The sequence below is a fragment of the Cibotium barometz genome, chromosome 38 (assembly GCF_041138505.1).
Source record: "Cibotium barometz isolate CiBa-2024 chromosome 38, ASM4113850v1, whole genome shotgun sequence".
In the NCBI taxonomy this organism is placed as follows: Eukaryota; Viridiplantae; Streptophyta; class Polypodiopsida; order Cyatheales; family Cibotiaceae; genus Cibotium; species Cibotium barometz.
Window position 1 is genome coordinate 21,634,377 of NC_141083.1, and position 23,691 is coordinate 21,658,067.

At 44.1% G+C, this 23,691-nt stretch overlaps 2 protein-coding genes across 2 annotated transcripts in view; both read left to right on the forward strand.

Annotated features, from left to right (window-relative positions):
* Positions 1–23,691, forward strand: part of LOC147616472 (uncharacterized) — an 87,673-nt gene that overhangs the window by 27,388 nt on the left and 36,594 nt on the right. Inside the window, exon 2 of the mRNA XM_086777540.1 lies at positions 10,370–10,599. Within this exon, the coding sequence (XP_086633666.1) occupies positions 10,466–10,599 (134 nt within the window). The 5' untranslated portion in view covers positions 10,370–10,465. The remainder of the gene's footprint in view (positions 1–10,369; positions 10,600–23,691) is intronic.
* On the forward strand, positions 18,891–21,215 carry LOC147616473 (uncharacterized). The gene has a single exon (XM_086777542.1). It carries the CDS (start codon positions 18,907–18,909, stop codon positions 21,067–21,069), a length of 2,163 nt encoding a protein of 720 aa, XP_086633668.1. The 5' UTR covers positions 18,891–18,906; the 3' UTR covers positions 21,070–21,215.

The following is a 23,691-nucleotide window of genomic DNA, read 5'->3' on the forward strand; positions in this document are numbered from 1 at the left end:
TGTTCTTGTTTACATTACTTTGAGCAAGGATTCACACCAAGTCCACCATCGCTCTGCTTCTTCCATACAACACCGAGAGGAGAGGTGGATGAGGGAGTACCGCGGAGAGGGTGAGGGCTTTACAACCCACGGGTAGGAAAGAATTTGCTCTGATACCACTGTGAGGATTATGTTGTTAATCCTGCATATTGTGTACTAATTACTACTTAAGTAATTAACTTAGAACAAGAACCTTCAGGAGAACACTTGAGAGAAGATTGAATTGACTACTTGTGTTAAACTGAGTACAATAGGTCTCTTATATAGGAGATGAAGAGACATTTGAAGAGGCATGTCCTTTGATGAAAGGACATGACCTTAGACGAAAGGGTACAACTTTAGGCTAAGGGATGTGTCTATTCGATGTAGAGGCACAACCATTCATCAAGGGATACAACCATTCGTCGAAGGGATGTGGCTATTCAATGAAGAGGTACATCCTTTGACGAAGAGTCGCAACCAGTCGAGGGTAGGGGTTCCCTTTGGCTGGTTACTCTTTGCATCTGCAACAGGAATCAGCAATGAAGAGAGAATCTAATACATAAATACGTCACAATCGTGACAGGATACTTGGTCAAAGCGGTCTGTCATTGGTGTCAAATGGGTCTTTAAGACCAAATATGCGTCTGATGGGTCGGTGGACAAACACAAAGCCAGGCTTGTGGCTAAAGGTTATGCTCAGCGGCCAGGCATCGACTACGAGGATACCTTTGCACCGACAGCGCGGATGTCCACGATTCGAACCGTTCTTGCCCTTGCTTCTTCTCAGAGGTGGCCCGTGTATCAAATGGATGTAAAATCTGCGTTCCTTAATGGTGACCTGCAGGAGGAGGTGTACGTTGAGCAACCTCCAGGCTTTATTGTTCCAGGATCTGAAGGGATGGTTTACAGGTTACGTAAGGCCTTGTATGGTCTTAAGCAGGCTCCCAGGGCGTGGAATCAGAAGATTGATTCCTTCTTTATTCGGACTGGATTTCAGAGATCGGTTGCAGATCCGAACCTGTATCTCTTTCGGGAACGCGGCATGGTCACACTTATCATCCTTTATGTGGATGATCTCATTCTCACCGGCGGTCATGTGGATCACATTGGAGTGACGAAGGCAGCCTTGTCAAAGGAGTTTGAGATGACCGATTTAGGCTTACTCCACTTCTTCTTGGGACTGGAGATCTGGCAGACCCAGAGGGGGTTTTTCGTCTCTCAGCAGCGGTATGTTCATGAGTTGCTTGAGGCCTTTGGGATGGAGAACTGCAAGCCTATTACCTCGCCGATGGACCCGAACACAAAGTTAACCGTTACTGATCCTTGTGAGCCAGTTGATGCCTCGCAGTACGGGAAGTTGGTTGGTTCATTGATCTGGTTGCTGAACACTAGATTGGACTTGAGCTTCTCTGTGGGGCTGTTGAGCTCTTTTATGCAGACGCCATTGAAGTCTCATTGGGATGCAGGATTGCGGATCTTGCGGTATTTGCAGAGTACGAAGGATCTGGGACTCTTTTACACAGGAGGGAATGGAGTCAGGCTCCAAGGTTGGAGTGACTCAGATTGGGGAGGAGATCCAAACACGAGGAGATCTACTTCAGGATACAGTTTTACCCTCGGCTCAGGAGCAGTTTCTTGGAGTAGCAAGAGGCAGCCAACTATTGCCCTTTCTTCGACAGAGGCAGAGTACCGGGCTGCTTGTGGTGCTGCTTGTGAGGTTGTATGGCTGCGGAGGCTGCTAGGCGAGATTGGGTTTCCATCGAGGGAGCCCACAGTCATCGAGTGCGATAACCAGAGTTGTATAGCTATTGCTTGGAACCCGGTTTTCCATGCCCGGACCAAGCATAACTTTGTACGTGAGAAGATCTTGGCTGGTGACATCTTGCTGCTTTATTGTTCGACGGAGGACAATGCGGCGGACCTCTTCACGAAGTCTCTACCTCAGGCTACGCTCAGGCGGCACTCCGGCTCCCTTGGGTTGGTTTCACAGCCAGGAGCTAAGAGGGGGTGTTAGAAGTCATCTCCTATCTATATTTATACACCAGGGCCTCTGTTGTGGGTGTGCCCGCCCTGTATAAGGTGTTTTATCATTTTTCCTCACTCTCCGTATTTTTTCCCTATTTTTTTCCATTTTTTCTAGTGGTGGGGAGGGATGCCAGAGGTTGGCAGGAGCACTCCAGGGCTGGCCGACTGTCCCAACAGCAGTTCTGTGGCTGGCCGACTGCACACAGATGATGCGTAGGCTGTTGGACTGCTGGCTGACTGCATTCACACAGTCGTGGACTTCTTTTGCTGGCCGACTGCATTTATGCAGTCGTGGACATCTACAGTGCTGGCCGACTGCTCTCCCAGGGGCATATAAATAGGCCCCTTGCCCCCACCACTTCCTCATTCAGTTTTCTCGGGATCTTGTGTATAGAGAAGAGTTTACACACCTCTCTCTCTGTGTTTCTTGTGCTGTTTATTTTCTGCAGTCTACTTGCTCTTGTCTACCCAAGTTTGGTTATCATTTCCGTTGCATATTTTGACAGTTTCATGGTATGAAAATCAAACGCTTTTACCTTGTACCCATTGTTGAGGAATGGATACCTTTTGTACTTCTTATCTGCTTATTTCCACGGAAACTAATTTGGTACGTGGTGGACCAATTGGGTGGCCAAATGGTGACACTGAGCCGGACCAAAAAGCTAAAAGGCGCTTTTTCAAAAGTAGCTCTAAGGCCAAAAAGCAAGGCCTTAAAGCCAAAAAAGCAAAGCACCAAAAGTTGAGTAATATTTTATCAGTAAAAGTAAAAAGAGCAAAAGCAAAGGCAAAAAGAGAAAAGCAAAGCATAAAAAGACAAAGAAAAAGCATGAAGGCTTTTTGGCAAAAAGCAGGGTCTCTTACAAGTATAAAAAGGCGTGAAACTCTCTTGTAGCATCATGAAGGAGATCGTGGAGTGTGTGTGGGTATCATTATGAGTATGGAGAGCTTTTTCTTTCGCCATCGACACCTTCTCCAACTTGCTTTTTAGATGTACGGTCAGTCCTAGACTTGTATGTGGCATATGCATGGGCGATACGGACGCATGTACGGATGTGTATGGACTGAACTTTCAAAAACCCTTAAAATTTCAAAAATCCTAAAAATTTCAGAAACCCTACAGCTGCTCAAAAACCTTAAAAACTGCTTTTTGGATGTTTTTATCACCCAAAAACCATTAAAACAGGTTTTATATCAGTTTTCTTGCTAGAAAGAGCTTTTCCATGGTTTTCTTCATTGACAAGGTTGTAGGAGTTGTGGAGATTACTCATGGGAACTTGGACATAGAGCTTGGATATGGAACGTAGAGCTTGGACATGGAGCATAGACATGAGGAACTTGGACATAGAGCTTGGGAATGGAACTTGGACATGAACATGGAACTTAGACATATAGCTTGGACAAGGAACTGGACTTGAACTTGATCTGGACTTGGTTTTGGATTTGATTTGGACTTGGATTCATTGGATTTGGATATTGGATATTGGATTTGGTACTAGCTCGGTGAGAGATACTTGTGGGTCATCCCCGTGGTGTTCACGACATCAAAGATCTCGTGCCTTGACATCGACATCGACTCGGATATCCTACATCGGCATATCTGTTTGTTTTGTATTCATTGATTGTATTGATCCTGGCCAGCATTCCCGTGGGTTGTTCCTGAATAAATTCCTTAAAGGGGGTGGGGCCTGTTCCCTGCTCAATGTGGTGTACTGTGCAAGATCCCTATTCCCTTCTATCTCGCCCCTCTTTCTATATCTTTATCTCTTGGACACATGGTTGAGTCTGTCACACGGCACGCCCCGTTGGGCTTACAGTGGTATCAGAGCAGGATTTCTCTTGAAGAAACTTTCTTGGGGTGACAGAGCCATGTCGAGAGCAGAGGGAAACCAAGGGCCTAATTAAGGGAAAAACTATAAGGCCAATACAAGACTTCAAAATGGGACCCAAGACCATCAATCTATTTATCATGAAACTGCGGCAATGACATTAGAAGAGTACCATGACTCTCAGCAGTTCAGACGACCTCTCAGAGACGAAGAATTTCTTTCTTGGAGATTCAAGAGAGAACAAGACCAAAGAAGGGCTCAATTGTTTGCAGATTTCATCAAGGATTGAGCCACTAAAGCCGAAGGAGTTGAAGTTGTTAAAGCCTATCTTCGAGTCACCATTGCAAAAGGATCTAGAGCTACCCGTTCTATTTCTTATGGAGGAGACAGGGAAGCTACTCCTAGGCCTGCTCTCTCACATGCAGCTTCCTCAGGACAAGTAAGGGAAAGGAAGGAAAAGACGCCAGAGAGATCTGAAGATCATCAGATTGACATCATGCCAAGAAGTTCAACGAGTGGTTTGCAGTGGTGCTTAGCCCATTGCATGTTTCGACATATAAAGCCGTGGAATCTTTGTGGACCAAAGCTGAAACAGAACTCTTTTGAAGCATTGAGACTTTATGCTAGCAAAGGATCAGTGTTGGTTATTTTAGATCTTTTTGTGGTTGACTATGATGGGATTGCATTGGAGCAGTCTTGAACCAAGAAGGCCATGCTATGGCCTATGAATGTCAAAGACAACAAGGAAGCATATGCATTATCTTGGAGACCCTTGAGCCATGTGGTTTCTTTGGGTTACCATATGGATTTCACTTTGATGAAGGATCTTTATGGTACCAAAGAGGATTTCAAACATGTGTTGGAATAGATTGCAGAATAGAGATTTGGTGACTTCTTATGTTATCGAGAAGGGTTTTCTTATGATGCAAACATAGGATATGTACGACACAAGGAATTGAGGCCAAAGTAATGGAAGAGTTCCATGCTCCTCCCTACATGGGGCATAGAGACACGTTGACTACACTTCAAGCTTTGGAGAGCTACCTTTTATTGGCCTAGTATGAGAAAGACATTGAGCTTTACGATTCGAGAATGTTTGGTTTGTCAGAAGGTCGCGTTTGATCGACAAACACCAGCAGGACTATTGCACCCATTGAATTTTCTATGGGAGAGTATTGTTATGGATTGGATTGCCAAAGTCAGGGAATGATAGTAAATGGATCTTTTTCACGATACCAAGAAAATCAACCATGTATTTCATTGGTTGGACCTTTTAGATCATTGGAGGATATATAATGCCTTTCATGACAGTTTATGGAAACCATGTACAGGGTTACCTCCTAAGGAGCTTGTATTGAAGGATCCATCAGGGATGGAAAAGCCATAATAGATTGTGTTTCATTCTGTGAGAAAAAGAGGAAAGACAGAGGTCAGAAAGTTTCTCTTGGACTTCGAGTATTATTCGCTATTGGATGCAAAATGGATGCTAGGGAAGTACTTCAAGGACTACCCAGGTATACTTCAAGTTTATGAGGAAGTGGTTGGTCCATATGTATTTGAAGTACAGAAAAGCCATAATAGATTGTGTTTCATTCTGTGAGAAAAAGAGGAAAGACAGAGGTCAGAACGTTTCTCTTGGACTTCGAGAATTATTCACTATTGGATGTGAAATGGATGCCAGGGAAGTACTTTAAGGACTATCCAGGTATACTTCAAGCTTATGAGGAAGTGGTTGGTCCATATGTATTTGAAGTACAGATATGGACGTCTTGCGCTCAAGATAGATTCAAGAGGGAGGGATTGTGCCTCTAGTCCTCTTCATTGTATATATATTGGACTAGAATTGATCATTATTCTGCTTATAATGGTTACTTGGACATGCTCTAGTTGGGTGGCAACGATGCTGGATAGCCCAAGGAGCAAGATTTGTATATGGGTGGCAATGATGCCAGATGACTCATTGGACGACAACGATGCCAGAACGAGATTTGTATATGGGAGGCAACGATGCTAGATGACCCATTGGATGGCAACAATGCCAGATATCTTGGACTTCGTAGTCGGGCGGTCATTGCGACCAGATGGCCGAGATGATTGTATTGGATTTCGCAGTCGGGCGGTCATTGTGACCAGACGGCCTAGATGATTGTATTGGATTTCGCAGTACTTCCATATGTTTTAAGGTACTAGCCCCATCTAGTGAGCTTGTGCATTTGGTCTTTTCCCTATCTGTGGTGTCATTTACTCATTTGGCAATATCTCAATGTCCTTGTTCTTTGACCGATGTCCTTGTTCTTGATGGTACATCTTCATGGCCTGTCACATGTGTTAGATAAAATAAATGTATACTTACCTCCTGCAAAAACTAGACACAAGCTAGTCAACAAACCAGTATGCATCATTCGCGTCTATTGGGTATTCCAAGTATTGGCCAGGTAGTCTAGAGCGCAATGGACTATCACATGCCATAAATCCAAGCATTGTCCATACATCAAAAGCAGCACACAAAGTCAAAGAAATTCAAACATACATCAATATGCAGTGCACAAGAAATGATCCTCCTGTTCATGGATTGTCCTGTCTAGTTTCATCGAAACCGTGCTGAGCCATCTGGCCACTAGAACCGCTCAGACTATTCTCAAGGCCATCTGGTCACTAGGACCGCCCGAGAGTTCATCAATAGTCATCTGGGCCATCTGGTCACATTAACCGCTCGACTATGAAATCCAAGTCATCTAGGCCATCTGGTCGCAATGACCGCCCGACTATGAAATCCAATACCGTCATCTAGGCCGTCTGGTCGCAATGACCGTACTTGGATCACATGGATATACATGGAACATATGGATGTGTTTGGAACGCTTGCAGTTTGCAGTTGAGGACAACTGGGATATAAGAGGGAGGGAATGTAACTATTTGGCCCTCCTAGCTCTATTTCACATGATGAAAACCATGCTCAGACATTAGATAGGTGGAAGAAGACATGGGGACAGGGTCCATAAGATTTGATTAAGAAAAAGCACCATTCTTGGTCAATAAAGCAAGAAAAAGCAAAAAGTCAAACAAAGTTGACCGTAAGCCAAGGACACCATTGGAAAGAGGAGATTGAGCCGGACCAAAAAGGTGCTTTTTTCAAAAAGCAGCTCTAAGGCCAAAAAGCAAGTTCTTAAAGCCAGAAAAGCAAAGAACCAAAAGTTGAGTAATATTTTATTAATAAAAGTAAAAAGAGCAAAAGCAAAGGCAAAAAGAGAAAAGCAAAGCAAAAGCATAAAGGCTTTTTGGTAAAAAGCAGGGTCTCTTACAAGTATAAAAAGGCTTGAACCTCTCTTTGTAGCATCATGAAGGAGATCGTGGAGTGTGTGTGGGCATCATTATGATCATGGAGAGCTTCTTCTTCTCCATCAACACCTTCTCCAACTTGCTTTTCAGATGTACGGTCAGTCCTAGACTTGTATGGGCATATGCATGGGCAATACGGACGCATGTACGGAGCTGTACGGACATGCACGGATTTGTACGGATTGAAATTTCAAAAAACGTAAAAATTTTAGAAACCCTAAAACTGCTCAAAAAACCCTAAAACTTATTTTTTGGATGTTTTTATCACCCAAAAATCATTAAAACAGGTTTTATATTAATTTTATTGCCAGAAAGAGCTTTTCCATGGTTTTCTTCATCGACAAGGTTGTAGGAGTTGTGGAGATTACTCATGGGAACTTGGACTACTTGAACTTGGATATGAACTTGGACATAAAGCTTGGCTTTGGAACATAGAGCTTGGACATGAAGCATTTTATCACCCAAAAATCAATAAAATAGGTTTTATATCAGTTTTATTGCCAGAAAGAGCTTTTCCATGGTTTTCTTCATCGACAAGGTCGTAGGAGTTGTGGAGATTACTCATGGGAACTTGGACTACTTGAACTTGGATATAAACTAGGACATAAAGCTTGGATATGGAACATAGAGCTTGGACATGGAGCATACATAGACATGGAGAACTTGGACATAGAGCTTGGGAATGGAACTTGGACATGAACATGGAACTTAGACATATAGCTTAGACATGGTTCTAGACTCGGACTTGATCTGGACTTGGTTTTAGATTTGATTTGGACTTAGATTCATTGGATTTGGATTTGGTACTAGCCTGGTGAGAGATACTTGTGGGTCATCCCCGTGGTGTGCACGGCATCAGAGATCTCGTGCCTATTCATCGACATCAACTTGGATATCCTACATCGGCATATCTGTTTGTTTTGTATTCATTGATTGTATTGATCTTGGCCAGCGTGCTCGTGGATTGTTTCTGAATAAATTCTTGAAAGGGGGCAGGGCTTGTTCCCCGCTCAATGTGGTGTACTGTGCAAGATCCCTATTCCCTTTTATGTCTCCCCTCTCTCTATATATCTTTATCTCTTGGACAGATGGTTGAGTTTGTCACGGCACGCCCCGTTGGGCTTACAAATGGCCCTAAACGGTTGTTTTTGAGGGCCGAAATGCGTTTCGGGTTAGGTAGGGGACTAAAACGCGTTTCAATTAGCAAAACGTTTTGGTAACGCCGAAACAGCCGCCCGAAACGTTTCAGCTAATAGGGGAAACGTTTCAGCTTGCCGTTTCCCACAACACCACACGTTTCGGAGATCTTTCCACCCAAATCAACATGAACTAGTAAGAAAATGTCACACTACAACAATTGATATCCATTTTATTCCCCTTTTATTCTTATAAACCATAAAATTCACGTCATAATGGGATCACATGTGCGTACAAATAATGATGAAATTGCAACCCCTCCCCCTTGTTGACGTGGCGTTTCCGTTTCCGTTTCCATTTCGGCTCTCTTCGAAATTTTCGTTTCCGTTTCCAGTCCCAATCCTTTTCCTTTTCCGTTTCCCCCTTTCCCTCAACTATGGATGCAACTGCCGGAATACAGCAAGAACAAGATGTGTATTTGAATGAGCTAAACTCAAGGTGAACAAAAGATGTTCTGGGATGCCTGTGGTGATGTTCCCACTTCACTTACTTTCCCCTTAAGAACAAGAATCCCCAAATACATAGCAGGATTTTCCCAAAAATGATGTATGCAAGTCAAAGAAACCTCAGATCAGATAGCTCTGTGAACATGATGCTAGCTCTGTGAACATGATGCTGATATGAATGTAGCTGACTGGTGTATTGAGCTGCCCCTTCTCTTCTTTATGCTCCCCAAAAAAATCAGAAAAATACTGGAGCTGTTCGATGACGAACACTTCGTAGCTGTGTGTAGGCGGCACAGGACCACATGCTGGAGAGGTGGATAAGATGAAGCCACTGGATGGTTGCGAGGTGAGCAAGTGGCTGTGATGGGCGAGCAGGTGCAAGGTGCAGAGGGCAATTCAAAACAGAGCTGGCAAAAACAGGTGGTGCCCAGCCGGTTTCTTTGCCCTAGGCTGGTGGGTGGGCGGCTTTGAACTGGTGGCAGTGGTGGCAATTGGCTCTGTGGCTGCGGGAGCGATGCGCAAAGGTGGCAGAGCGTGCTGATGGGGGACTTACAGGCTGTGATACCACTGTTGGTCCCATACAAAGGTGTCAGGAGTGATCAGCCAAGAGATAATCACCAAGAATACAAGGGGATTAGGCTCAAGAGGAGGGCAGTGCACAGGAGGAGAGGAAGGCGATGGCGGGCGGGTGCGCTTAGGAAGCGCGAAGGAGGATGGGGAAGAGAGGGAGCAGTCGCACAGACGGGGAGGCTCCAGCTTGTGGACAGTGCTTGAGTACTTAGTAGTCTTACCGTTGGTATGCTTGGTCTTGCCCTTGACTGGAGTGTTGATGAAGGCTGAGGATCTGCAGAGAACAGCCAGCGATTGAAGGACATCAGCATATGCCATCAACTTGGGCGTGTCTGTTTGTTGATCACTTTGTATTTACCAGAATCACCTTCTTCTACTCTTGGCTTTCTTTACGCCCTCTATTTACCCGCCTACCGCTCTCAAGGGGAAGAGCCTATGCTGAGATTTCCTTATGTTACGGTGGGTGGGTTCATCCAAATGCTAGTAGGATACTTGGGAAGAGAAGCATATGCTGGCAGTCGCCATGTCCACCCCGTCTAATTGTTCAACCTCACATTCTATAAATTTGATGATTTTAACAACTGTGAAAGTGGCTTTCAATAAAACACATACATTTAATGCTTTAGGATTGATTTTTTAAAGAGGTTTCTTTTTATGCTACTTGCATGCTTGTGGATAATGAACGTGTTGCTGAGAGGTGTTTCTTGGATTATTTTTGTTGGGGCCAGGGGGGTCAAGCTTTTTTTCCTAGGTTTCAATGAAGCACGAATTTGCTTGAGTTTTTCTTCTTACTCTCATAGATGCATGATTGCTTTCTCATTATGTTCGCATGGTATTCATACAGGAAGTGTGATAGAGCTTTGGACTTACTGTGATAGCCTTGGAGGGAGCTAAATGAAGAACTATTGATATCTTTCTCATTATGTTCATATGGTATTTTTACAGGAAGTGATAAATCTTTGGACTTACTGGGATAGCCTTGGAGGGAGCTCAATAGAGGACTATGGATCGCTTGTAAATTGTCGACATCAAGGAGCCAGTATGTGTAGTGATGCTGCAAATGGGGAGTATGAAGACTTCGAAGTTAAGAATGAGATTGGATGCTCAAGGGATGGAGAAGCTATAACATCAGAGTGTAGACTCCACTTGAGTGACATCTTGGAAATGCTTATAAGGTACAAGAGTGCTTTACTATGTATATGTATGCAGTGAAGCTCTGACAGCTTTCTTTTTTTTTTTTTCCAAATTTAGGGGGATAATCATGTCAAATATTGAGTAATAGTTATTTTGATGCAAGGTATCTATCTTCTCTTTTATGCTATGCACAGGGCTAGTCACCTTTTCATGCTGATGTGTTAATATTTGGTCCTTGCAAAAAAGTTTCGGTCTAGCACACTATGAAAATGCTTGACTAGTCATAGAAAGAGCAACTCTGCATAGGAGATGGGAGAAAACACATACCTTTGAAGAATTTGAAACATAAGGTGGCTGCTTACTTCATAATGGGCTAGGAACTGCCGAAGAGAAATGGAAGGGTTTGTGGGAGAGACTAGAGCGCTCTTTAATGGCGGGGATGTAGAAGATATACACATTTTGTAGTGGACATGTATGTTGGAGTTAGGAGTTTATTAGTGCTAGGCACTAGGCACTTGGTGTATTTGGGGTTTTTTATACCTTAGTGTCACATGTATACTTTATGGTGACACACGTCACTTTTTACTTGGACCCCTTGGGAGAATTCAGCCAACCTTGTGGAAAATGATTGGGTGTTTTTGACTTTGGAAGAGGTCAGTGATGAGATGTCTCTTAGTGCATGTGATAAGAGCCAATCAATTTGGTACATTGACAGCGGAGCTACTAGACATATCACGTCTAGACCGGATGTATTCAGTTCTTTGCAGGATGCGGATGATGGGAGGAGTGTCTCATGTGCAGACCACTCCTCTACGAGTTACATTGGTATCAGAGCAAATGGAAATTCCATTCGCGTCATTACGTCCATAAGCTAAGGAAATGGGAGGACTTGCTGAAGCACCTTTGACGGAAGGTCTATGAGTTGAGATATTTTTAGAGATTAAGTTTACGGGTCGGAACCATCTCTTAAATTGGGACATGTGGCACAACAATGGTGAAAGTGAGACACACACTTGTCATTATAGCTTTTACTTGCCATTCTAGCTCATGATCTATAAAGTGGAGCCCTCTCTTTTCATTTGGGAAGGCTCTATTGCTACAAACTAGCCTCTATCATATTGACAACTCTTCTCTATTCTTGGTGGTTCTCTACTCCAAGGTTATGGCTCTCTACCATTGTTGGCATATGCTGGTCTCTCTCTCTCTCTCTCTCTCTCTCTCTCTCTCTCTCTCTCTACCATTGTTGTAACCTTTTTGGTCTCATAGGTCATTTTGGCCTTCTGAAGACGTTAATATATCATTTCATTTCATTTCATTTCATTTCTCTCTCTCAGGCTGCCCATGAAGTATACCAGCTGTTGGGGATTGTTTTGAAGGCTTCCATTGCGAAGAAATATCGAAGGCAAGGGTATTCAATCATTGTATTATGATTTCCAGCCATTGTACTTGTCAATGTACTTGTTGTATTGCCACTATATCTATTGCACTAGCTCTTGTACTTCTTGTACTAGTAATTGTACTTGCTCTATCGGCCACTGTACTTGTTGTACTAGTCAATATACTACTTGTAGCAGCCACTGTACCTGCTCTACTTGCTCTATTGGTGCTGTCCCAACAAGTTTTGGATGCCTGTGGTGCTGCTGCCCAACTTGTGGCCATCATGTTTATAGTGCCTAGGATGGTGCCTAAAGCTGTTTGGATTGTTCTACAAGGTTTTTTAGCTACCCGAGTTTGTATTTCTTGGTGTTTTGTACTTACGGAATATGTGGAAGTATTATTGCTGTTGCTGAGTTTTTCTATCACATATGGCACCCTGAAGACCCATGGTGATGGGGAAGATTAGTACCCTCACGGGAAGAGGTGGTTTACACACATTCATGGTATTTTGGGGCTTCTTTTGATGAGTCCGTGTGCTTGGTTGAATGATGGTTGTATATGGATAATCCGGCAACCCCTGTGGGGGAGAGTAAGGCCCTCAAAGCTTGTACATGATATTTTTTCTCCTTGGGTAATAAAATACTCCAAGTGGGGGGGGGGTGTTCAGGCCATACTGGCCTCTATGTGGTGTTAGATGTGCACATCTCTCTTTTATAGTTTTGTGGAATTAAGTGGTTGTTTAAGGTTGTGGCCGAGAAATCCCTTCTGTCCCAACACGGAGTTGAGTTACATTGGGCACTTGCTACAACAAATTTGGCACATATGGACAGCCATTGGGCACTTGCTATAGCAATTGGGCATGTATTTGTATAGTTGTATAGTCTTGTGGGTTGACTACCATGAGTATATAACATGCACGTTCCTAAAAGGTGAATTTGGGCATGTTCTTGGATTCATCTAGGTATATAATTCAACAGTATTAGCGGACATGCAAATTTCACATTGTGAAGTTTTCGTCCGAGTTGCGGCTAGTTGATATTGTGCTTATTCTTTCTATCTTTAGCGGTGCATTTGTCCTATCAACTACTTATTTGCTGTACTAATTCTTTTTATTTGCTATTTCCCTTAGTGCTAGGCTCCATTATGGTCGAGTCTGCCCTGCATCTCCGAAGGTTTGACAGAAACTCAGTACAAAGGGCTTTGTGTGAATATATGCTCTTATGTGTGTGGTGTGTGTGTGTGTGTGGAGTGCGTGTGTGAGAGCATATCTTGATACAGAGTTCTACACCCACTATTGGGCACTGATGACGTTAGTGGGGATGTTGTAGTATCTAGTCCATACTATGCATAATGGAGTTGATAGTTGTATAGTCTTGTGGGCTGACTACCATGAGTATATAACATGCACGTTCCTAAAAGGTGAATTTGGGCATGTTCTTGGATTCATCTAGGTATATAATTCAGCCGTATTAGCGGACATGCAAATTTCACATTGTGAAGTTTTTGTCCGAGTTGCGGCCAGTTAATATTGTGCTTATTCTTTCTATCTTTAGCGGTGCATTTGCCCTATCAACAACTTATTTGTTGTACTAATTCTTTCTATTTGCTATTTCCCTTAGTGCTAGGCTTCATTATGGCTGAGTCTGCCCTGCATCTCCGGAGGTTTGACAAAAACTCAGTACGAAGGGCTTTGTGTGAATATATGCTCTTATGTGTGTGTGCGTGTGAGAGAGCATATCTTGATACAGAGTTCTACACCCACTATTGGGCACTGATGACATTAGTGGGGATGTTGTAGTATCTAGTCCATACTATGCATAATGGAGTTGATAGTTATATAGTCTTGTGGGTTGACTACCATGAGTATATAACATGCACGTTTCTAAAAGGTGAATTTGGGCATGTTCTTGGATTCATCTAGGTATATATATATGTATTTGAGCCATTGGGCACTTGCTATTGTTGCCATGGGGAATTGTATCTCAGCCATATTGGTTTATGGACAGCTTTATGGGCTTATGATTCAATCATATGGGTTCATGAACAGCTTTATGGGCTCATGAGATTATAAATTCACATTCTTAAAAGGTGAATTTGGGCATGTTCCTGGATTCATCTAGGTATATCTTTATGCTGTATTAGCGGACGTGCAAATTTCACATTGTGAAGTTTTCGTCCAAGTTGCAGCTAGTTGATATTGTGTTAATTCTTTCTATCTTTAGTGGTGCATATGCCCTATCAACAACCTTTTTGTTGTAATAATTCTTTCAATTTGTTATGATCCTTAGTGCTAGGCTTCATTATGGTTGAGTCTGCCTTGTATCTCTGGAGCTCTGACAGAAACTCAGTACACAGACCTTTGTATGAATGTATGCTCTTACGTGTGTGTGCATGGGGGGGGTGTGTGGGGGAGCATATATTGATACCAAGTTCTACACCCACTATTGGGCACTGATGACATTAGTGGGGATGTCGTAGTATCCAGTCCATACTATGCATGATGGAGTTGATGGTTTATTGTCTTGTGGATGACTACCATGAGGTTATAAATTGCACATTCTTAAAAGGTGAATTTGGGCATGTCTGATTCATCTAGGTGTATATATATATATTATGATTCAGCCATATGGGTTTATGGGCGGCTATGTGGGCTATTGGATAAGCTATATTGGCTGGTATCCACACGGAATATACATATTCTTGGCATTTTCATAGGGCTTTTTGATGATAGCCCGTGGATATGAATTATTCATGATTGTATGTGGATAAATTTGGAGCGTGTGCTCCCCCAATGATATTATTCTCCTTGGGTAATAAAATACTCCAAGGGCTCCTTGGTCCATTCCGGCCTCTATGTGGTGTCCGATGTGGACATCTCTCTTCTATAGTTATGTAGAATTAAGTGGCATATGTTTTAAGTCTGTGGCTAATTTAAGTGTGTAATTGCATTAATGGTCAAGTGTTTTGAGAAACCGCTTTCATGTCCACCAACTCGGAGTTACTTAAGCATTAGAGCTTTAGTTGTGAAGACAACTCTGCACAGCACACCACACTAGAGGCCAAAAGATGGGCTGCCCCCCCCCCCCCCCCCCCCCCCCCCCTTCTCTTTATGGTTAGATTACCAAAAAGGAGTCTGCTTCAGATACAACTTGCGGGGGGTGCCCGGGGATTCTCCACCGGCTAGCACCTGATTCTTCCAATACAAGATGAAAACAGTAACAAAACATAAGTTGAATTCGGTGTTCCTTCAGAGAATGAGAGAGCTTTCCCGGCTTAGAGCACATGTAGGACAGCCATGGACAGCCCACAACATTCTCACATTAGCCCAGGATAGCCTTGTAAGGTTATATCCAACCCTTCCAAGCCCATAGAGCAAATCGACCAGCCTCAAGGGGCTGTACCAATAGTCGACCAGCCTTCAGGGCTTCCAGCAGGAGTCGGTCAGCAGTCTCTTCATGCAAAAAGAGTCGGCCAGCACATAGGGAACAATCCTCTAGTTGACCAGCCCTCTGGCTCCACTGGAAGAAGTCGACCAGCAGCTTTTTGCTGCCTGAAAGCAGCCGGCCAGCACCAGAGAAAGCTCAGATTCAGTCGAGCAACACCCAACAGGCTTTTGATAGCAGCCAGAAGTTTTAGCTCTCCAGAACAGGTCAACCAGCTCACACCAGCCACTTGGAAAGCATGCGACTGCTTCACCTCCAGTTTTAGAGCTTCCCCCGCCAAAAATAACCAGGCATGTGCTTTTTAGGTCTAGAAAGGGGCGCCTACAAGCAATCAGGGACTAAAGTGTCCAGTGCCCGTCCTTTGGCCGCTACGTGTATTAAAGTAGTCGTGCCCAGTGTGTACAGCTTATAAGTTTGCTTGGTCACTTATAAATGAATGTGGACCTACATCAATAAATATTAGCATGTGGAAACATAAAGCTATAAATTGAGTTTTCAAGGACACTTACCACCTGTAAAACACATGTAGACCATCTATCAGTCCAAAATAGCTGTGCACATACAAGGGTGCGCAGGTGTCCCCGGTCCCATGGACAACACAGGCAGTAATCTCGGGTTTTGTCCAGGCAAACAAAACAAGTCATCCAAATATAAAATTAAGGTCATGCACACACATGAGTGCAACTAGACTGGAAGAAACACCCATATGCTTTGTATCAATCAGGTAAAATGTTCAAGGATCCAAAATCCTTCCGGACTCTTTCCAAAACATAAGTACAGGTAATCACTAGAAAAGCTAGTCCCGGGAAAAACACACCATGTCAGGCTCCGCAAGCCCTACATGTATTGTCATGTGAAGCTCCATATGCCACACATGTACAATATGGAACAGAAGCAATGAGGAATTTTGTGACATTCCCTCTTGATTCTAAGTAGTGGACCGCAACTGAAAAGCTTCTAGATAGGCCGTCAAAAGTTCCGGATAATCTTGAAAATAATCCTCATCCATCCATTTTGCATCCATAGCCGAATAGTTTTTAAATTTCACAAGATACCTGCGTACCAACTTGCCTGCCGCATACTTACGCTCCTTGTGAAAAACTATCTGCTCGGGTTGCAATACCTCCTCAAGCTCATCCACCTCTGGTGTCATCATTTGGTCCGTTCACCAGTCTTGACTAGTGTTTCACTCACTGAGCAAAACCAAGGTGTGAATGGGGATTTTCCATAGAAGAAAGCTAGAGCAATTTACTGGCATGGTTTGGCCTGAAAGATGGCCATACAACATGAGCAACATGGGATTTTATTCATCAAAGTGACTTATAATATTTATAAGTCAGTGTGTTCACATATCATTAATGATGGGCTGGACATATTATTATTTTGGGCATGGACAGGTGGACAAAAGAAGGCGCCTAGCTGGAACTTGGGTAGCAAGCCAAAAAAAAGCAAAAAGTTGATATTTTTGGGCCAAAACTTGGAGGAGTACAAGCCAAGGAAAGCATAAAGTGGATATTTTAGGCTAGTTCAGCCACTTTTAGCCAAAAAGGGAAAGCACTTCAATAATAGAGCTACTCAACTTCATTAAAAGCAAGGATTTGGGTTGTTTTGAGTAGGGCGCATCCCTCTTGGAGTTCCTTCTCTCTCTCTCCTGCTGAGTCTTCTCTCTCCTCCCATGCACAGAAGCTGGCCGGCTACAATATATTCTCTCTTGTTTTGTGCTGGCCGTACAGCAGCTATTGATGTTCTCTCTCTCTTGCGCTGGCCGTATAGGGCACAGCAGGCTGTACAGCTCTCTCTCTCTCTCTCTCTCTCTCTCTCTCTCTCTCTCTCTCTCTGCACAGGCTGTACAGTGGCTCTACAGGTTTCATACACGTGAGAAAACCCTAGGGCTGGTTTGAGGCTTGTTTTGGGACTGTTTTGGAGCTGTTTTTCAGGACTGATTTGAGAGCTCTTCTGGGACTGTTTATGGCTCGGTTTTGGGGCTGTTTTGGCAGGAGATTCGGGGCTGTTTTGGGCTCCGTACCGGAGTGTTTTGGCTGATTTATGAACTGTTTATGGAGCTGTTTTTTGGGGCTGATTTGAGGCTCTATTTTGGGACTGTTTTTGGGACAGCTTCTGGAGATGTTTGTATCTTGGCACTGGATAGTTATCTAGGCAAGATTTGTGCTGATGCTTTGTGGAAAATCCGGTGTTGTATGCACCTGCACCTTGGTATCTTGTAAAAAATTCTATGTGAACAAAGAAGTTCCTATGGGGGGTCGGCCGTTCTGGCTCAGTGCGGTGTTAATGTATTGTTTATGGTTCTTTTGATGTGTTATCATGCTCTGTCTCTGGTATCTGAAGTGTTGGTTTATTCTATTGTTGTTCCAGGTCCCCGCCCTACTTGTGACATGTCATGGCCCTGTGAAAATGGAACAGTACAAGTGTGGGCATGGTGGTTGCTGAGACAAAATATTGAATGATTCACATGGGGGGTGCCCGGACAGAGTTAATGATGTGTGGACATCCCTAGGTGTGAAGGGGGGAACTAGAACATTAAAATTTTAATGTTTTATTGAAGGTTGCCCCTAGGCCTTAGTGGCCCCTAGGAAACTTTAATCTTTATTAAAGTTGGGGCCCTAGGATTATTATGGGGAGGGGGCAACTCCACTTTTGGAGTGTATGCCTCTCTCTCTTCTCTCTCTCTCTTCTTTTTGGGAAACGTGGAGCAAACGTGTTGTGGGGAAGCGTGGAAAAGCAAGGAGAAGAAGTCGACTGCTGAATAGGGTGTGCTGCTGCTGTTTTTCTGAGCAGATCCAGTCGTACAGTCCACGTGTGCAGTCCGTACAGCCCTGTACGACTGCAAGTACAGTACGGCTGCTGTACTCATAGTTGCATTCAAACGCGTTTGATACGCGAAGCAAACGTTTACAAACGTTTGAAAAAAAAAACGTTTGAAAAAAATTTCAAACGTGGACTTTTTTGGGGGTTTTTTTTAACGCTTCGTCGCCCATCGCATCTCTTGCGCCCCCGCCCACCGTCTCTCTCTATTTCGCCCCGCCCATCGTGTCAAGGGAGTCGAGCGTATCTCTCTTGCAAGTTGCGCCCACTCTCTCTCGAGTGACGAATCTGCCCGCCCATCGTGTCTTGAGTCTAGACTCTCTCGAGTCTCTCTCTTGCTCGACTGTGCAGGCACAGCAGGTTGAGGCAGCCCTGCACAGTGCACACAGCCGGGCAGCCCATCTCTCTCTCTTGCGTGATTGTGCAGGCACAGCAGGCTGAGGCAGCCCTGCACAGTGCACACAGCCCATCTCTCTCTCTTGCGTGACTGTGCAGGCACAGCAGGCTGAGTCAGCCCTGCACACAGTGCACACAGCCCATCGATTCTCGAGCAGCAGTCTTTCTCTACTGAAATTTGAAGGCCCAGCACTGCCACTCGCCAGCAAGCAGCAGCAAGCACCTTCCACTGGTGGGACTCAGCAGGTGGGAGTCGGGACCCGGGACGAATATATAGGTAAGTTGGTAACAGGGTTTTAACTTGTGCAAATGGGACGAAAGCGCAAAGCTGAATGGGAGCATGTGTCCATTTTGAAAACAACTGAAAAAGGCCAGACTACATGTAGATGCAAATATTGTGGGCACACTTGGGATGGTGGTCCATCGCGAATAAGGGCACATATTCTTGGTTTATCAGGTCATGGTGTGGGAAAATGTAATGCTGCACCCCAAAATGTAAAAGATGTATGTCGCAGATTGCATGTGGGTGGAGTGCAAGACTCCATGGCAAACATTGATGCATGCGTATCTGATTTGGGAGAGGCTTCTCATGGTAGTGTCGATGTACATGCATCAAATGTTGCAAGTGGTATTGGGCCTTCTAGCTCTCAACAGCACGTGAGCAGAAAGAAGGTGTCAAAGACACAGGGTGCTCTAGCTAAAGCTTGGGATGTACAAGCACGAAAAGAGGCAAACATTGCTCTTCGTCGCTTCTTCTATGCGGAAGATGTTCCTTTTTGGAAAGTTAGAAGCCCATATTTTCTTGACATGGTGAAGGCAATTGGGCAAGTTGGGCCAAGCTATAAGCCTCCCTCATATAACAGCTTGCGTACAAAAGAGCTTGTGGATGAAGTCAAATGCGTTGATCGTGACTTGCTAGACATTAGAGAAAAGTGGAAGAGATATGGATGCAGCATTGTTTGTGATGGATGGTCAGATGCAAGGCGCAGGCCAATTATCAATGTAATGGCTACATCCATATATGGGTCTGTTTTCATAAAAGCAGTTGATACAAGTGGGGAGTTCAAATCTGGCGAGTATATTTTTGGCATCTTGAAAGATGTAATCCTTGATATTGGCCCCGATTATGTAGTGCAGGTGTGTATGGATAATGCCTCAAATTGTTTGCGGGCTGGTGATTTGATCGAGCAAGAGTGGCCTAACATCTTCTTCACTAGATGCACTTGTCATTGTTTGGATCTATTGTTGGAAGATATTGGCAAGCTTCAATGGATTGCTCCTATTTTGGCTCAAGCAAATCTAATTGTGACATTTGCTACACGGAAGCACACAATCTTGGCTTTGTATCGTCAATTTAGTAAAAAGGAATTATTGAAGCCATCGATGACGCGCTTTGCTTACTCTTTTATAATGCTGGTGAATTTATTGGATGACAGATGCTACAATGGGTTGCGTCGTATGGTTGTTAGTGAAGCTTGGACAAGGAAAAAGGTCTCACGTACCGTGAAAGGCTTGGATGTGGCTAACATTATATTGGGTGCAAGCTTTTGGCAGGAGGCTAAAGTGATTGTGAAAATTTGTGCACCTATTTTAAAGATCCTTCGTCTTGCAGATAGAGAAGGCGCCACCATGGGTCTCATGTATGAGATGACAGATCGCATGGTTGAGAAGCTGCAGGTTGTAGGAGGAGTGGATGCAAATAAACTGCAAGACATTAAGAATCTTAGTGTGGATAGGTGGGATATGATGCATTCACCTTTACATGCTGCAGCCTATGTTTTGCATCCTATTTGGAGAGCTAAGAATCCTGGTGGTGACAGAGAGGTGCATGAAGGTTGGATGACTGTCATGGAGAGATATACAAAATATGATGTGGATATGCAAGGTGTTCTATGTGATGAACTTGACACTTATAAGTCCGAAGCAGGTGCATTTGCTCGTGCTGTGGCTAGAGATGAGAAAAGAATGCATCAAGCTGTCAAATGGTGGGAAACATTTGGGGCCCAGACACCCAAATTGCAACAGCTGGCTATAAGGGTGCTCTCACAAGGGACTTGTGCCTCCCCATGTGAGAGAAATTGGAGCACATTCTCTCTTATCCAAACAAAGAGAAGGAACAAGTTGCTTCCAAAAAGAACAGAGCATCTTGTATACATTCACACCAACCTTCGCCTTATCAACAAGATCAAGCAAGGAGGCTACGAAAAGATGGAGGTCACATTGGAAATGATTAACAAGGAGAATGATGATGATAGATTTCTTGCATTGCAAGAGACACAAGAAGAGGAGCAAGAGGATGTTGTAGCCTCATTATCGCATACGGGGGCAAGCAGAAGTGATATCGTTGGCACCAGTTCCCTTGGTGAGCATGATGATGATGATGATGATGATGATGACGATGATGATGATGATGAGGAGGAGGAGGAGGAAGAAGGGGAGGATGACTCTATTTCAGAGAATGATCTATCATGATTCATTTAGGTGAAGACTCGCGTAGAGTCTAGTTTGTATGAGTCATGACCATCTCCCCTTCCTTCCTTGTTGTTTAGTTCTGTAGTTGCCAGGGCACTTTTTACCTTCTTTAGGAGGGGTTTTTTCCCCTGGCTTTATCATTTTGTATCAGCTGGCTTTTGTTCTCTAGAGTCTAGACTCTACACTAGTCACTCTAGAGTCTACACTGCAGTTTGAACTTTGCGCAGTGCACAATGCGCATTTCAATTTTCAATTTTCATTTGCTTCAATTCAATTGCTAGTTTTGAGGTGCTTCATGTTATGATGTTTTAATGTTCAAGTAAATATGGATTTGTTTAAAAAATGCTAAAAAATTAGGGTTGCGTTTGATTCAGGTCAAGGGTTTGAATCAAACTCGTATCATACTTTCATACTCGTTCGCGTTTGACGTTTGATTGACGTTTGAAAAAACTATGGCTGTACTTTGCTGCAGATTTCTCTGTTGGTGCAGGCGGCATTGAATTGCTGAGCAGGCACAGGAGCTGCAGGTTCTGACAGAAGCCGTACAGCTAGTACAGCCGTACGACTGCTGTCTGGTGGCTGTATTGCAGGTACAGAGCTGTACAGCAGGTACAGTCGGGTACAGCAGAGGTAGGCGCACCAAATCAGGCGACTGCAGAACTGGCCGTACAGTTCTGTACGGACAGATTCTGACACGTGTGCAGAGGCTGTACGGATTGATGCCGTACAGATTTTCAGGTCTGCACAGTTGGGTACAACACTGAAGTGGATGCTGAGAGGAAGGTGCAAACAGGTACTCCCACACGTGTGATGCAGAGCTGTTGAAACAAGTGTGCGAGTACAGACTGGTACAACTACTTCCTCAGGTGCAGATCCACGAGCTGATTTTGGTAAGCTCTGAGTTTTGTTCATCTATCTCTCTCTCTATTGCTTTATGTTTGTTGCAGATTTGAACTATCTGGCCCCTTGTGAGAGGAGGGGTATGGCAGATTGAAAAGGGTGAAGACAGAGGTTGAAGAGTGAATGTATGTATGAGCTGAGATGTTGAATCATGTGCTTGAGATATGCCAGATGTATGCTCATGGCTGCCCTGCTTAGTGGTCTTGGCTGATCAGAGGGAGGCACAGTGTGTTGCTTTGACACACAGATCTGTGTGCGTGAATCCTCTGTGCTAAGAGGGATTGTGGGCTGTCAGATTGGACATACAGGTGTAATCTCTTGGCTGATTTTGTTGTACTCAGCCTTTCATACTTTTGAAATTGAATAAAGAAATACTGCAAGGGGCGCCAAGCTTTGGGGCCAACAGGTGTCGCTTTGTTTTCAGATTTGGGCACTCTAGCTCCAATCTGTTTTGTTTTCATATCTAGACTACAAGTGGAAGGGTGACTGCTAGTCCACCGCACTTTGGTTTCTACCAGAGGCCGGTTTCAAGGTTCCGTTGCTGGGACCTATCATCAACTTTCTGAAGGGGGTGAGCTCGTGGTTGCCTCGAAGAAAGCCATCGCTGAAAAATTCAGCAAACATGTCTGATACAGAGGATGAGTACTTCTATCATGAAGAGGAAGAGCAAGAGACTTCTCCTGAGAGAGATGTATCTGAGGATATTTATGCAGGAGAACAGGCTGCAGATGCTGAGCCTTATGAGGATGTAACACAGCCAGAGGATGTACATGGTAAAGAGGAAGATGATGCTCGGTTCAAAGATCGTTTGGCTAGTGTTATGGATGTATTTATGCAGCTCACTCAGAGTGAGAGATTTGCTGAATTTATGAGATCTCGCACAGAGCCCGAGAAAAAGAAGAAGAAGGTTCGTTCTAAGAATCTTCCACAGGGTCATAGTGGTGCCATCCCACAGGAACCATCTCTTGGCCAGTTTCCGAACATGCAGCATGCTTATGGAGCAAACTCACAGAGTTCCTTCTTTGGACAGCCATCAATTCCTCAGCAGAACATGCATCCAGGTTATTTTGGTGGTGGCTCGGTGTTTCAATCTATGACTGGGGGTTATCCTCAGGGAGGCATGGGTATGCACGGGCCTTTTGGAGCTAATTTTCAGTCTGGTATGCAGGGGAATATGTATGGTGGTATGCAGTCCGGAATGCAAGGAAATATGTTTGGGGGCATGCAACCTGGAATGCAAGGCAATATGTTTGGTGGTATGCAGCCAGGTATGCATAATGGAATGTTTGGAAACATGGCTGGAATGTATGGTATGCCTGGTGTGGGAATGGGAAATGTTGACCCAATGATTGGCATGAATGGGGCAGCAATCTTGCGAAACCACTTCCATATGATAATCTAACGCCTATGGGAAAGGCAAAGGATTACAAGGAAGGGGGAGCTGCAGTGAAGTTTGATACATTCAGTGGGGCCAAAGATAAATTGAAAGCACTTACCTTTTTACAGCAGTTTGATGCTGCTTTTTCTGGTGGGAATTACACAGAGTCCTCTAAGGTGAGGAAAGCGGCCACTTTTCTCAAGGGCAATGCTTTGCAGTGGTGGTCTACTCTTCTTTTGCAGGGCATAGCACCCACCACTTGGGTACAATTTAAACAAGTTTTCTCTTCCGTATGGCTCACATCTACATTTGAGGTGGATGTTATGACCGCATGGCACAAATTG

Bases quoted from the DNA above. Each gene is read 5' to 3' on its own strand.
- LOC147616473 (XM_086777542.1), top strand. From the start codon at position 18,907: ATGGGACGAAAGCGCAAAGCTGAATGGGAGCATGTGTCCATTTTGAAA.